This window comes from Phocoena phocoena, chromosome 6 (genome assembly GCF_963924675.1).
Source record: "Phocoena phocoena chromosome 6, mPhoPho1.1, whole genome shotgun sequence".
In the NCBI taxonomy this organism is placed as follows: Eukaryota; Metazoa; Chordata; class Mammalia; order Artiodactyla; family Phocoenidae; genus Phocoena; species Phocoena phocoena.
In genome coordinates, this window is record NC_089224.1 from 102,612,573 (window position 1) to 102,627,068 (window position 14,496).

The 14,496-nt window shown below is 52.8% G+C and overlaps 1 protein-coding gene across 1 annotated transcript in view; it reads left to right on the forward strand.

Moving 5' to 3' along the window:
• Positions 1 to 14,496, forward strand: part of DAB2IP (DAB2 interacting protein) — a 123,957-nt gene that overhangs the window by 15,689 nt on the left and 93,772 nt on the right. Inside the window, exon 2 of the mRNA XM_065878575.1 lies at positions 7,529 to 7,632. Coding sequence (XP_065734647.1) covers positions 7,529 to 7,632 — 104 coding nt within the window. The remainder of the gene's footprint in view (positions 1 to 7,528; positions 7,633 to 14,496) is intronic.

Sequence of the window (14,496 nt, forward strand, 5' to 3'; positions counted from 1 at the left end):
CCTGTGAGGTTGTTTATGTCCAAAAGGAGAATAACATGGCAGAGCTGTGAATGCCAGGTCAGCTTCTGGATGTCAGCGTCTGCTTTCCTCCTTCCTCTCTCATCTTTTGTGCACATCGGTCCGATGCGTGTGTAAACTCTGTGCCATTTCAGCACATGTGTACGTTCGTGTAACCACCACTGCACTCAACACACAAGACTATTCTGTCACCATAAAGATCTCCCTCTTGTGCTGCCCTTTTACGGTTACACCCACCTACCTGCCCCCCCACCATCCCTAACTCCTGGCAACCACCAATTGGTTTTGCATCTCTATGGCTTTACCGCTTTGAGAATGCCATATAAATGGGATCATGCACCATGTGTCCTTGTGACATCGGCTTTTTGCACCAAGCATGTTGCCCTGGAGAGCCATCCAAGTTGTTGTGTATTTCAATAGTGCATTCCTTTTTCTTTGCAGAGTAGTGTTGCATGGCATGTGTATTCGTTTCCTATTGCTGCCATAGCAAGTTAAAACTTAGCAGCTTTGGACTTCCCTGGTGGCGCAGCGGTTAAAAATCCACCTGTCAATGCAGGGGACATAGGTTCGATCCCTGGACCGGGAAGATCCCACACGCCACGGAGCAACTAAGCCTGTGCGCTACAACTACCGAGCCTGCATGCCACAGTTACTGAAGCCTGAGTGCCTAGAGCCCATGCTCTGCAACAAGAGAAGACACCGCAGTGAGAAGCCAGTGCAGCACAACGAAGAGTAGACCCCACTCGCCGCAACTAGAGAAAGCCTGCACGCAGCAACAAAGACTCATTGCAGCCAAAAATAAATAAATTAAAACAAAAACAAAACAAAAACAACTTAGCTTTAACAACACAGATTTGTCATCTTACAGTTCTGTAGGTCAGAAGTCTGGTGTGGGTCTTGAGGGACTAAGATCAAAGTATTAGTAGGCTGCATTGCTTTCTGAAGGCTCTAGGGCAAACTCCATTTCATTGCGCATTCCTTGTTGGCAGAATTCAGTTCCCTGTGGTTGTAGGACTGAGGTTCCTATCTTCTTGCTGGCTGTCAGCTGAAGGATGTTCCCAGTTTCTAAATAGAGGTCACCCACGTTTCTTGGCTCGTGACCCCGTTCTTCCATCATTCCTCTCATGCTTAGAATCTCTCTTGTCTCTTCTTGCGTCATTGAATCCCTCAGAGCCATCCTTTTGCTTTCCTCTTGCACATTTAAGATTATCCCCACCTGGAAATCCAGGATACACTTGCATCTCAAAGTCCTTAACCTTAGTCACATTTGCAGAGTTTCTTTTACCATGTAAAATACCTTCACAGGTCCTGGGAATTGGGGCAGACTTCTTTGGAGGGAGCATTATTCTGCCTCACACGCTGTGGATGTACCACGGTTTAACCCTTCACCTACTGAAGGACGTTTTGGTTATTTCCAGTTTTTGGCTATTACAAATAAAGCTGTTGTGAACATTCTTGTTCAAAAAAGAAGTATAAGTGGATTGCACTGTTTCCTTTTGCAACGTACTTTTTTCACTCAACCTCTTATTTCTGAGTTTGATTCGTGCTGATCTTATAGAACTGGGTCCTTTGTAGGGGTCCGTGGACACTGCCACCTGGAGTCCTACCCTATTCCGCCGAATGACTGCCCCAAGGAGTCATCCGCTGGGGCATCCATTCCCCTGTTGGTGGACATTTAGGTTGCTTCCCACATTCTGCTACTACAGACAGTGCTGCAGTTGACGTCTCTGTGCAGATCTCCATGGGCAAGTCTGAAGCATTTTTCTAGACTGGACATGTAGGAGGGGAATTTCCTGTCTTAGAGTATATGTGTGTGTGTGTGTGTGTGTGTGTGTCAGTTTCAACTAGCTCTTTTCTAATTGTTCTCAACTTCTTTTCTTTCCACCAGCAGTGAAGAAAGACTTTCCCACATCCCTGTCAACATTTGGGGTCATTGTTCTTTTTCATTTTTGCCTCCCTGAAAGGTGTGAAATGACATCTGGTAGTTTTAATTTGCATCTTCCTGATCACTGTTGAGGTCCAGCACACACATCCACCCCTGCCTTGCACCTCCTCTTTCTATAGAACTGACTTCTTTTCTCCTGTTGCCAGTATCAGAGGTTGCCGCCTCGACCTGTTTTTAAGCAGTAAGATCTGGGCGGTGCAACCCGACAACTGAAATATGGTGTCTTGTCTGAAATTACAGGATGTTCCTCAGGCCTCCGTGTTTCCATGGGAACAAGTAACAGTCATCCTTCATGATTAGGAGGTATCCATGGCAACCAAGCCAGCAGCATTTGAATGAAACCAATTTTATTTATTTTTTTGCAAACACATGAAGGTTAAAATGCATTTCTCCGACTATGGCTTCCAAGAATAGGAAGGCAGCCTGGTCTGCCTGGTGAAACAAGAGACTCTTGACCTCCTGCTGGAAAGGGGATGCAGGATCAGCTGGTCCTATGACCTAATTTTGTAGACTGGAAGCCCGAGAGGTCATATGGAGGTCACACAGTGAGTCTGAGCCGAGGGAAGACGCCTGAACCAGTGCTCCGAGGTCTGGAGGAGACTCGGAGGTCGGCCGGTTCGCCCTTCCTGGGGTCTGTCCCTGGGGATGCCACCTTCATCCTGCAAAATGTTAGCAAACTCGCTCAACTTCTCTGGGGTCCTGCTAGTACCAGTTGTGTTGCTTAGAACTTGGTGCGGGGCATGAGCCCAAGCATCCCAGTGTCTGCTTCCTCAAATTAGAAAAGACTTGCTACTAAGTCAAAGGCCAAAGGCAGCTGTGTTTTTAGAGGCAGAGATAAAACTCAGGGGGTCAGCTTTCCGTCTTCTTTGCCTTTGTAAAATAAAGAGCGGTTTTCCTTTTCCATTTCCTTTTTTTTAGGTGGTGGGGAATAGAGACAGTCACTGCTCTTACTTCCTGACTCACTGGATTGATGATAAGTCATGAGCCCGGGGATGGAAAGGGGCTGGCCTGGAGTCACACAGCAGAGTCAAGGTTAAGTCGAGTCTCCTGGTCCCAGCCTGGTGTTCCGCCCCCTACCCCATGCTCCAGGCATCCTCTGCCTTCTCTGAGCCCCTCTAAGTGTGGGTTGGGGGGAACAGTTTCAGCATGTACTCTTGCTTCTTACCTGGGGGAACTTTAGAGGAAGTCACTTTTCCCTCTTAGAACCTCAATTTACTCATCTGGAAAATGGAGCTCCCCATAGATGTCTAAGTTGTGAGGTGGGGATGATATTTGAATGTGTCTCAATGCGGGCAGTATTGCCCCTAAGTGGACAAAAAAAATTGATTCTAGGAAGGGGAGGTGAAAAAGTCTCACTCTTTTTCTGTGTAAAGCCTGATATACATACAGGACAAAAAGATACTTACTGTATATGTATGGTTTTGGAATTTTGTTGAGGGGAAACTAGGAAATGAAAAAGACTCCTTAAGGGGAATGAATAAAAGGTAGAGAAACACCGGTCCGTACCCCAGGGAACCATGTGGTTATTATTACTAACTTTGTGTTTGGAGCTTGTGTTGGCTGCTGGCTTCTAGGGGGAGCTGTTTGGCGTGTAGGGTCAGAAGAGAGCCTGAACCAGCCCAGACTCTGCCCCTGTGGTTCAGTGTGATCCCCAGGCATGTCACAGCTTCCCATCCATATGTAAAGGGGGTCCCGCCAGCTCCGTGAGTGGGGCCTGGTTCTCAGGCAGCCAAGATCCCGCCTGGTGGATCCGTGGGGGTCCAGCAGGAAGCAGATGGCACTTACATGAGGATGATTTGAGGTGTGGGCGGGTGTGGGGAGCCATGAAGAGGAGTGCAGGACCCCAGAGCTACTGGCAGCTGGGGCTGGTCCACTGAGGCTGGTAGGAGGGGAGGGGAGCGTGGCTGCTGGGAGGCGAGAGCGCAGGAGACCTGATGGTAGTCCGTGGTAGTCGGGAGCTTTGGTCGAGAGAGGCAGCTGACCCAGGCAACTCTCCTCCCTCCCCTGATCTCCTGCCAGGGCTCCCCACTGGCCAAACCCCATGGAAGCGAGAGGACCCAGAAGCCGGGTTGGTGGTCTACACCCTGGGGCAGGAGGCGGGGTGGAGAAGGATGGAGAATGGAACTGGGGCTAAGCGGAAGCTTTCCGGAAAGGTGCCTAGATTCCTCTTCCTCTGGCGTGCAGGAGGAAGAGTGGACTCCTACCCCAACCATCCCGCCCTGCAGCTCCCTTGCTGGGTTTCTGCCTTCGGATGCAGGTAGGGTGTAGCCTGGGCTTTTTTTTTTTTTTTTTTTAATCTTGAGTTTATTTGAGCAAAAATCAATTTGAATTGTGCAGTGCCAAACTGGAAGTGGTTAGAGATGCTCCCCAGGGTGTCTGAATTGAAGTCTACGGCCACTTTGGGAGCACCCACGAGGGTCTTTGCTATTTATCTACTGGGTTAGAGCTAGTGGATAAGTTCCTTTCCTCTCGTCTCCGCTTCCTCATCTATGAAATGGTGGTTGGACCACGCAGCCTCTGAGCGCCTCTTGCTCAGACCCAGCAGGCAATGGCCGTGATCCGTACAGGCTGTGGGAACATCAGTCGTTTTTATTTTTAAAAAATTATTTATTTATTTATTTATTATTTTTGGCTGTGTTGGGTCTTCGTTTCTGTGCGAGGGCTTTCTCTAGTTGCGTGAGTGGGGGCCTCTCACTGTCGCAGCCTCTCTTGTTGCGGAGCACAGGCTCCAGACGCGCAGGCTCAGTAGTTGTGGTACAAGGACTTAGTTGCTCCGTGGCATGTGGGATCTTCCCAGACCAGGGCTCGAACCCATGTCCGCTGCACTGGCAGGCAGATTCTCAACCACTGAGCCACCAGGGAAGCCCTGGAATATCAGTCTTTTTTTTTTTTTTTTTTGGCGGTACGCGGGCCTCTCACTGCTGTGGCCTCTCCCGTTGCGGAGCACAGGCTCCGGATGCGCAGGCTCAGCGGCCATGGCTCACGGGCCCAGCTGCTTCGCAGCATGTGGGATCTTCCTGGACTGGGGCATGAACCCGTGTCCCCTGCATCGGCAGGCGGACTCTCAACCACTGCGCCACCAGGGAAGCCCAGAACATCAGTCTTGATCTTAGAGAAGAAGCAGCCTCGCTGGGCTCCTTGTGTCCTGCCAGGTGCCTCTTGCCTAGAGGTGTGTGGGCACACCTGCCCAGGAAGGGGCAGTGAAGCTGTGGCCAGGTGTGTGTGTGTGTCAGGGAGAGGGAGTAGTTCCTGTGAGGCTTCTGGAGGCTGAGGGCAGTGTCGCACACATGGGTGGGACACAGTGGTTAGTTATGGAGGACCCCCAGGTGGAGGTGACGGGGGGTACTGGGGTGGGGGCGAGATGAAGGCAGACTGGGGGGTGCAGGAAGAGATTTCCTGGGGAAATCTCCAAAAAGAGTGGGTCTTCCCTATTGTGTGACTAGCAGACACCGTAGAGGGGGAGCAGAGTGAGGGTGGTTCTAAGTAGGAAGCGCCACGAGGGAAGCAGAGAGGCCCTAAGACATGGCAGTCACTGGGCTGAAGAGGAAGCTTTTCTAGAAGAGGTGGCCCCAGGGCTGCCTGGTAGGCCTGAACCCATCCCCTCTGGTGGCCCACTTCCTCCAGTCCCAAAGTGGCTTTGCCTGCTTGCCCAACGGCCAGGGCTCAGCACTGGCCTGCCCTAGTGGGATGAGGGGCTCAGCTCTGTCCTTCCACACTTCTGAGGACCCCTGTGCAAGCCGGCTGCATGGAGAGAACGGACCGGAAAGTGTAGCGCGGCCCCCCAGTAGCCTGATCTGCCTTCTGGGAAAACCTGCTCCTTGTCTGTCCTGTGTGTGTGCACGTGTCCACACATCCACTCGTGCACGTGTATCTGGGGATGGATCCGAGTTGGTACGCATTGGAGTGTCTAGATGGATGCAAACGTGTGTGTGTTTTCTGGGTGTGCGCCTCTGACTCTGCACCCCGGTGTGTTCGCAGGTACCAGGGAAATGTCCACCCCGTCCTTTTTCCCGTCCTTTTTCTTCTTCTGAGTCAACAGGTCTTTCCCAAGCACCCCACACACACCAGCCTCCGTGCAGGGCGCTGGGGGTGTGGAGATGCAGCCAGCTTAGGCGTGGGCATTAGGAGTTCCACCGTCAAGCAGAGGACACACACACACACACACACACACACACACACACACACACTGCGCAAAATGAGAGCGTAGGTAGGCTACCCTGGCCTGGCTTTTGCTACAGGAGCCCGTAGGGGGCTGAGAGCTGGGGGCGGAGGAGGTTACCAAGGGTTTCCTCCAGGGCGGGCTGGATGGGTCAGGCTGGGACGAGCAGGAAGGGGGGCTTCAGTGGGAGCCACAGCCCAAGCACTAGAAAAGAGGCAGCCAGTGCCAAGCCCGGCGTCGGGGAACCAGGGGAGAAAGCGGCCAGGTGGACTGACCTGGCTGTTTAAATGCGCGTGCTCAGGCCGTGGCTAAGAGTTTAGAATGAGCGGTCGCCATTTAAAAATCAGAAGATTTCATATTAAACGCCCCCCCACCCCAGATTTCCAGGTCCTCCTGAACCGTGGGAAGCTTTGGCTGCACGGAGCCCCCCGTTGCTATACTGAAATAATCAGCTGGGGCCGAGCAGCTCACCGCGGCTCCCCTTTACTCCATCATCTGCCTGGCCCCTGCACTATGCTCAAGTTTAAAGCCTCAGGAAGAGACAGTTCCAACTGGAAGCTAGAAATCATAGAGTCTCGTGTTTGAAGGGACTGCTTATATACCTCCAGTAACAGGGGGCTCATCGTCACACGTCACAAGATGTGCGCCTTGAAGTGCGGGTTTTAGGAGACCTTTTTTAAAAAAAAAGTTGTGGGAAATATATACGAAATATATACATGAAATTTACCATTTTAATCATTTTTAAGTGTACAACTCAGTGGTATTATGTACGTTTACAAAGTTGTGCAACTATCACCACTGTCCATTTCTAAATCTTTCCCGTCACTCCAAATAGAAACCCTGTACAATCAAGGAATAACTCCCCAAGCTCCCCTGTCCCTAGCCCCTGGTAACCTTTCTGTCTCTATGAATTTGCCTATTCTGGGTATTTCGTACAAGTGGAATTATATGATATTTGTCCTTTTGTGTCTGGCTTTTGTCACTCAGCGTGTTTTCAGGGTTCATCCAGATTGCAGCATGTGTCAGAACTTTCATTCTTTTAATGATGGAATTACCTTCCATTGTATGCGGCTACCACACTGTGTTTATCCATTCATCTTGTTGATGGACACTTGGGTTGCTTCTACCTTTTCGGCTATTTTGAATAATGTTGCCATGGACATTTGCATACAAGTATTGCTCTGTGTCCCTGTTTTCAGTCCTTTGGGGTATAGGAGTGGAATCGCTGGGTCACGTGGCCACTCTGTCTTTAACTTTTTGGGGAACCACTATCTGTTTTCCACAATGGTTGGACCATTTTATGGGGACCAGTTGTGTGTTGTCCTGGCCTGGACGGGAATGACAGGACGGCCTGACTGGGTGGCTTAGATTGTCCACGCTCACCCTCTCTCTCCCTCTGTTGACAGAGTCGCCCCAAGAAAGGCCGGGCTCCCGGCGCAGCCTGCCGGGCAGCCTCTCAGAGAAGAGCCCCAGCATGGAGCCTTCAGCTGCTACGCCGTTCCGGGTCACGGTAACTATCTCTGCGTCTCCATCGCCACCTGGCCTGGGGTGCTGCTCTGCGACCCCGCGGCCCCCATTCCTGGAGCCTCACGGACCGGGAGAGCATCCAGCCTCCCTTTTTCTAGGTATCCGATCGCTCAGCTGCTCCCCTCTCTGTGGCTCAGCCCCTTCCCAGGGGGCCACGTGGGGGCCCCTTCTTGCGAGGGAGGGGCCAGACAGAGGACAGACAGCTCTGCAGGCCACGGGGCCCAGAGCTGAGCTGGCCTGGGAAGAAAGAGGCTAGTGTTAGGTCGGATAAACGCACCCTCATCCATGCGCACACATGCCATGCTTCCTTAGAATGCACCCGTTTTGTTTCCACATTTTAATCTCTCTCATATTACAGCCCGTGGTGTGTCATCATTTAATTGCTGTGTTTTTTCTGTCTTGGTGGCACATAAAATAATGCTGTATCTTACAACTGATGATGTCCTAGAATTAACAAAGGACAGTATATATATCTTAGCTTCTGATTATTAGCAGTCCCACCAGCACACATTCTTTGATTTCAAACCTAAATGACTTAATGGAAACAGAATCCAGTGAGCCTTAATATCTGACTCTCCGTGTCCCCCTGTGTCCCCACCATCCTTCCACGCACCTGCAGTTCTATGTCCCTTTACTGCCCCCATTCACATGTTACCATGCGCCCCTCTGTCCATGCTCTGCCATCTGCTGGACAAGTAGACATGTTCTCTTCCCCTGGGAGCTCACAGTCTGTAGGGGAGGTCGCTATTTGATCATCTGTTCATCCATTCATTCATTCAACCATTTTTTATGGCGTGCCTGCTGTGTGCCAGGTACCATTCTTTGCACTGGGGCTAAGTGGGAGGAGCTGGCCAAGAGAGTACCGGGTGGATGAAGCCCTTGACCTTATGGGCTGACATTCTTGTGTTGGAGCTATGTGCTGTGAAGGAGAAAAGTAGACTGATAGGGAAAACCAGGAGAGCTTCCTTGCGGTGGTGTGGTTGAGAAGTGATAGTTGAGCTGGAGTGCAAGGGATGAAGAGCTAGCCCTCTGGGGCTCCGGGGAAAGGTGGTTTTTTTTGGGTTTTTTTTTTTTGTGGTATGCAGGCCTCTCACTGCTGTGGCCTCTCCCGCTGCGGAGCACAGGCTCCGGACGCGCAGGCTCAGCGGCCATGGCTCACGGGCCCAGCCGCTCCACGGCCTGTGGGATCTTTCCGGACCGGGGCACGAACCTGTATCCCCTGTATCGGCAGGCGGACTCCCAACCACTGCGCCACCTGGGAAGCCCGGAAAGAAGGTTTTGATGGAGGGAATAGAGAGGGCACAGGCTTGGCTGTTGCCATACAGTGTGATATGGGGGTTCCAGGTGAGGTGAGAGTGGGCTGGGAAAGGTGCTCCCTGGGAACACCTTTGAGCTGGGTCTTGAAGGGTTCCTTAGGAATTGGGCAGGCAGCGACAGAGAGGGAGTTCCAGGTAAGGGGAACAGCAGTTGCAAAAACATGGAGGCTGGCATGGAAGCACACTAGAAATTGATTTGTGTGGAATGGTGAAATGCTTGGTGGGACTGGACATGAGGGGTCTGGAGGTCAGGGTAGGAGGTGAGGCTGGGAAGATGGGCCAGGTCCGGGTCAGGTGGCGCCTCAAGTCCTCAGCTAAGGGAACGGGGCTTTCCCCAGGGCCACTGATTCTTCTGCTTTTTGTGTGTCATAAAAATGCTCTCAAAATAAGAACCTTGGGTCCCCTCAAGATTTCAGTACAGTGGGCCAGGGGCAGAGCCTGGATATCTGCATTTTTAACAAGCTCATGAAAGAGGTAGTCCTGAGCCCTAGGCTCTGGGTCAGATCAGCCTCCAGGCAGTGAGAAGGAGAAGGACACCTGTGCTGAGGAAGGATCCCTGATCACCTCCCTGGGTGAGACCAGGGCCCTTGGGAGATGGTCTCCAGCTGTGGGGAGGATCAGGAGGCTGGCACCTGAGAGACCCTGATCGAATCAGCTGACGCAGAGGCCAAGTCCTGCCCTTCCTGGACCCCCAGGGCCACAGGCACCAGGGCTGAGCCTTCAGGATGCCTTAGGGAACGATGACTAATCATAATGTAGCCCCCTGTACTATGTTCACGGTCTTACCTATTCGATCTCTTTTAAACCTTGAGACAACCCTGAAACTGATACTTTTATCGCCCCATTTTACAGATGAGAAAACTGAGGCCTAGAAAGGTGAAGTCCCTCACCCGAGCTCCAAGTGCTCATAATGGTGGAGCCAAGATTTGGACTCAGGTCTCCCTGACCTGAGTGGGTGGCACCCCTAGCACAGGAGCATGCGGCACCCCTCTGGCTGGACTGGAACCAGAGGAGGGGGACCCTTCCCCCACACCCTCCCAGAACCCCCTCAGCATCACTTTTTACCCGCTTCCCTTTCTTTTGCTGCTCTAAAAGGTGTACCGTCACACCTCGAGGTTGCTATAATTTGCAGTTCTTTAATTGCCAGCTAGGCTTGGCTTTTTTTCTGTAGTGTCGTCTTCACTATGTTTCCTGGTATGGAAACCACCTGTGGCTCAGAGCCAGAGCCAGAGCCAGCCTTCTGAGCCACCAGGCCCCCGACTCACAGTCCCGTGAGATTAGGGTCTGCAGGATGGAAAGTGTGTTCAGCCGTCATTTTACCCACTTCTCACAGCAACCCTGAGGGAGGTACCATTAGTGTCTACCAGTCACAGATGAGGGAACTGGGGCTCAGAGAGGTGAAGTTATTTGCCTGGTGTCACACAGCTCTTGAGTGACAGAGCCTGGCATGGATACTAGGATGGCCAGACATTTATTTTTTGTGTCCTTTTGCTCGGCACCTTGTCCTTTTCTGTGTGCGGCAGTTAAGGAAAGGGGCGTGAGTCGAATTTCTATCCTGGGCCGGTGCTCAGAGCTGGGGGGGGACTAGGGAGCTCAGAGGTGGGGATCTGGGTTCAAATCCCGGCTCTTGCATGACCTGTGTGACCTCGTTAGTCACTCAACCTGTCTGAGCTATGTTGTGCTCATCAGTAAAGGGCAGGCAATGACTGCCCTTCCTGGAAGGACTTGGTGGACCTTTGTGTGTACACACCAGCCCAGGTCTGACCCATGGTAGATGCTTACGCCATGAAATCCACCATTATCATCTGAATTGCATTTCCTCTTTTGGCTCCAGGACAGTAAAGATCTGGGGAGGGTTGGGGTGGAGGGCGAGGACCGGGTGCTTGGGGGAAGGTCAGATGTGCGCCTGACCTGGACCTTAGGGACAGGCTTGACACGGACCCTGTGCAGGACCAGAAGCACACCCTCTCCCCTGCAGCCTGAACTTGCACTTGCCTCCGTGTGCTCCTACAAGCCAGATCCTCACGCGCTCGCTGACTGCTGCTCTGTGTACCCCCTGAAGGAACGCAGGGAACATGGTTTTGCCTGGAGGAGGCAGGGGAGATGTCACAGGATGTACTTGAATAACTGTCGTCTTCGCCTCCATTTCAAACCAGGGTGATGAGATGTCACCACCTCTCACAGCGGTGCCCCTTGGCAGTGGTGTGGTTTAATGGAGAATCCCCGTCGGGGTCTGTAGGACTCACTCTATCCACCTCCTTCATGCAGACTGAGGCCCAGGAGGGGCCAGACTTGACCAGGTCGCCACTCAGCTGGGAGGGCTTCTGAGTCTGGGCTGTTAGCACCCTCACATGCGGCCTTTACCCCTTTTGTGAGTCAGCCTGGGACCGCAGTCACCCCACAGGGCATCGGGCTCAGTGCTGCTCCCACCTCTGCCTCTTGGAGACCGTGGGACCCTGGGAGAGCCTCAGTTTACCCTTCTGTAAAAGGGGGGGGGGAGTGACTTCGAGTTTTGAGCATACAGTAGGCGCTTAAACACTTTGATGCAGTTTAAGGGAATGAGCCATAAAGTCCACAGACCTGGGACTGAGCCTTATGCCAGCTTTGTGACCTGGACAAGATACGGAACCTTTTGCCTACCTGGCACAACTTCCTTCTACCTACAGGTGGAGTTGGGGGTGGGGGAGTAGTTCCCCAGGGCCACTGGGTGCTAGCAGGCTTAGTGGGTGTACCCTGAAAGCTGTGGGGGGGCCCTGGATGAGGGCAGGATGGGGAAGGAGCTGGGAGCAGGCGACCAAAGGGACCTCCCGCCCATCTCCGGCCTTCAGCTCTTGGGCTCCAAAGAGATGGGGAGGCTGAGATTCGAACCCCTGTCTGTCTTCTCTGCAGCCAGCAGGGAATCCTGGAAGCGAGAGAGGGTCAGAGGTAGGGGAGGCAGGCAGGCAGCGAGCTGGGGGCCTGGATCTGCACAGACTGTCAGGCTGGGTCCAGGGGCTCTGCATGGACCCATCCCTCTTCTTGAAGCCCAGGGACACTTAGCAGCAGCAGGCTGCCCCCTCTTACCTGCCACCCCATGTTCGAGGAATTCACAGTCTGATTTGGGAGTTAAGGAGATGGTGACTGTTACCGGTCCCCTCAGCCCGCCGCCCTCCCCAGACCCAACCTACCCTGGTGTGGGCTTGCTCCCTCCTTCCTCTGCTCCTGGCCCCTCCCATCGACCTTGAGGAGAGCTGTCAGGGTCTGGGTGTGGGAGGTGGCAGAGGCTCTGGGAAACTTGACAACCAATTGATTCTTCCTCAGGAAGTTGAAAGTGAAGAGTTGTGTTTGAAGGTTTAGCTGAAATTAGGTCTCAGGGCTATTTTTTGCGAGTTGGAGAAGGAGAAGTGTCAGGGAGGGGAAGGCCCAGGGGGCTGGTGGATGCTGCAGATAAACTCAGTACCAGTTGATTGCAGATGCTTCTAGAAGCGGGTCTCAGTTCCTTTCAACCACCCACTTTTACTGGATGCTCAACTGTGTGCACCCTAGGTGGTCCTGAAGCTGTGACGGAGGTGTGCCTGGGGTGTTGTGAGAACCCAGAACAAGGGACAGTTACCTCTCACTGGCGAGGGTAGGGAAAAATTCCTAGAGGAGGATCTTTGGGGCTGGGCTTTGAGGGATGTGTAGGAGTTTGTCAGGAACAAAGGGAGAAGAGTATTCCAGTTAGAGTGGAATCTAACAAAATAGGAACAAGCCAATGGCCCTGTGATTAGATATGATGTTGAATGAGTTGAAGACATGATGGAGAGGAGCCTAGACAGAAAAGTGAGTGGGTGAGGCCTTTGGACTTTCCGCTACAGGACATAGGAGTCAGAGGGGATGATGAGTGAGAGTGGAGTGGGCAGGAGATCTCTGGGATGTGGACCTTAGGTTTCCCCAGCTGCTCACCCCTCTTCCTGCTCCTGTGGCTTCCCCAAACCCTCCCCACATTTCAGCTGTCTTTCTTTCTCTCTCACATACACAGAAACAGGTACATGACCACAACATGCAGGACTGTGGGTGACCGCCTCAACACCACTGTGGAAAGGCTGTTGGAAATTAACTGGTCTAAACCTTCCTTCTCCAGAGGAGGGACTGAGGCTCAGAGAGGTCAGGGTCCTTTCCCAAGGTCACACAGCATGTCCGGAGCAGGGCCTGGAATTGAGCCCATGTCTCTCCATTGCTGTCCTGTGCTCCTTATGCCTTGCTCCCTCCTGCCCTCATTTCCCTGCAGCTGAGTCCTTCTCCCCACCCCCATCATGCTTCCTGGGAGGAGGGGACTGAAGGGAATGGGCATGTGTGGGTCCAACTACCCACAGAGGCCCCCGATGTCTTATCAGCACACTGCCACCTCCTGGTCTGCCTCTCTGCCCCCATTAGTAGCCCTTGTCGGCTATGGGGACTCCTGTTGGGCATGGGGATGGTGGACAGAAAAGCTGGTCAGAGTTCCAGATCACATGAGCCTGCTCTGTCACTGCACAGATGGGGAAACTGAGGCCCAGAGAAGGTAGGTTTGCCTGGAATACCTGCTGGGCCTCCCTGTACCACTCCAGGCTTCTACGGCCCATCCCAAATGCACATTTACATGGGACACATCTATGTCTGTGGCCCACAGACTGGTGGAGAGATGTCAATCGTGCAGTGTGGCAGACTGGCAGGCAGGAGTGCTGGACCTCAGATTGGGTGCCCTGCTGGACCCCAGATTGGATGCCCCAGTTTCCTCCTCGTAGTACCAGGAATTTGCCTGTGAGCCGATATCCCTTGCTCTGTCGAGCCTCCTGAGCCGGAGTCTCCTGGCCCAGCGTCTGGCCATTTTTCTGCAGATGAGAGGGTTGGTGGGGGGAGCTTGCCCCGGACCCTCAGCCCTTCTCCTCCCCTGCCTTTCATGGAGCCTAATTGTTATTAAACTGTTTAAACCCAAAAGGCAAATTACTATCATTTTGGTCTGTGTCCATTTGGTCTGTGTCTGCCTTCTGTGGGGAGAGGCCCCCTTTCCCGCAGCAGGAAAGTAGGAGATGGGAACATTGTCGCAGACAGCCCAGGGTGGCCAGGGCTGGCCAGCACGGTCTGCAGGGTGGGAGCATGGGGCCAGGGGCTATTTGACGCCTCCTGAGTTGAGGCCAGGCCAGCGTCTGAGGCCTGGGACTGAGGGCAGGCTGTGGTATTTGGTAGGGTTGGGAGGCTGCCTGCCCCATTAATAAACATGAAGGTGGTTTCATCAGCTTAGTTTTACAGATTAGGAAGGCAAGGCTCAGGGAGAAGGAGCTGGCCCGGGGTCCCCCAGCCTTTGAGCGGCAGAGGTGGAAGTCAAACTCTGGTCTACGAGTCCTATTGTGGGTGTGAACTAACTTACTTTCCTCCCTCGCTTCTCTGCCTTCCTTTTTTCTTTCTTAGTACATTTTTAATCAGCACCAACTATGTTTCAGGGCCTGTGTGGGGCACTGACACAAATAGCATTAAAACGTAGGTTCTACCTGCAAAAATACGGCGGGTTTAGCTGGGCCTTGACAAAGTCA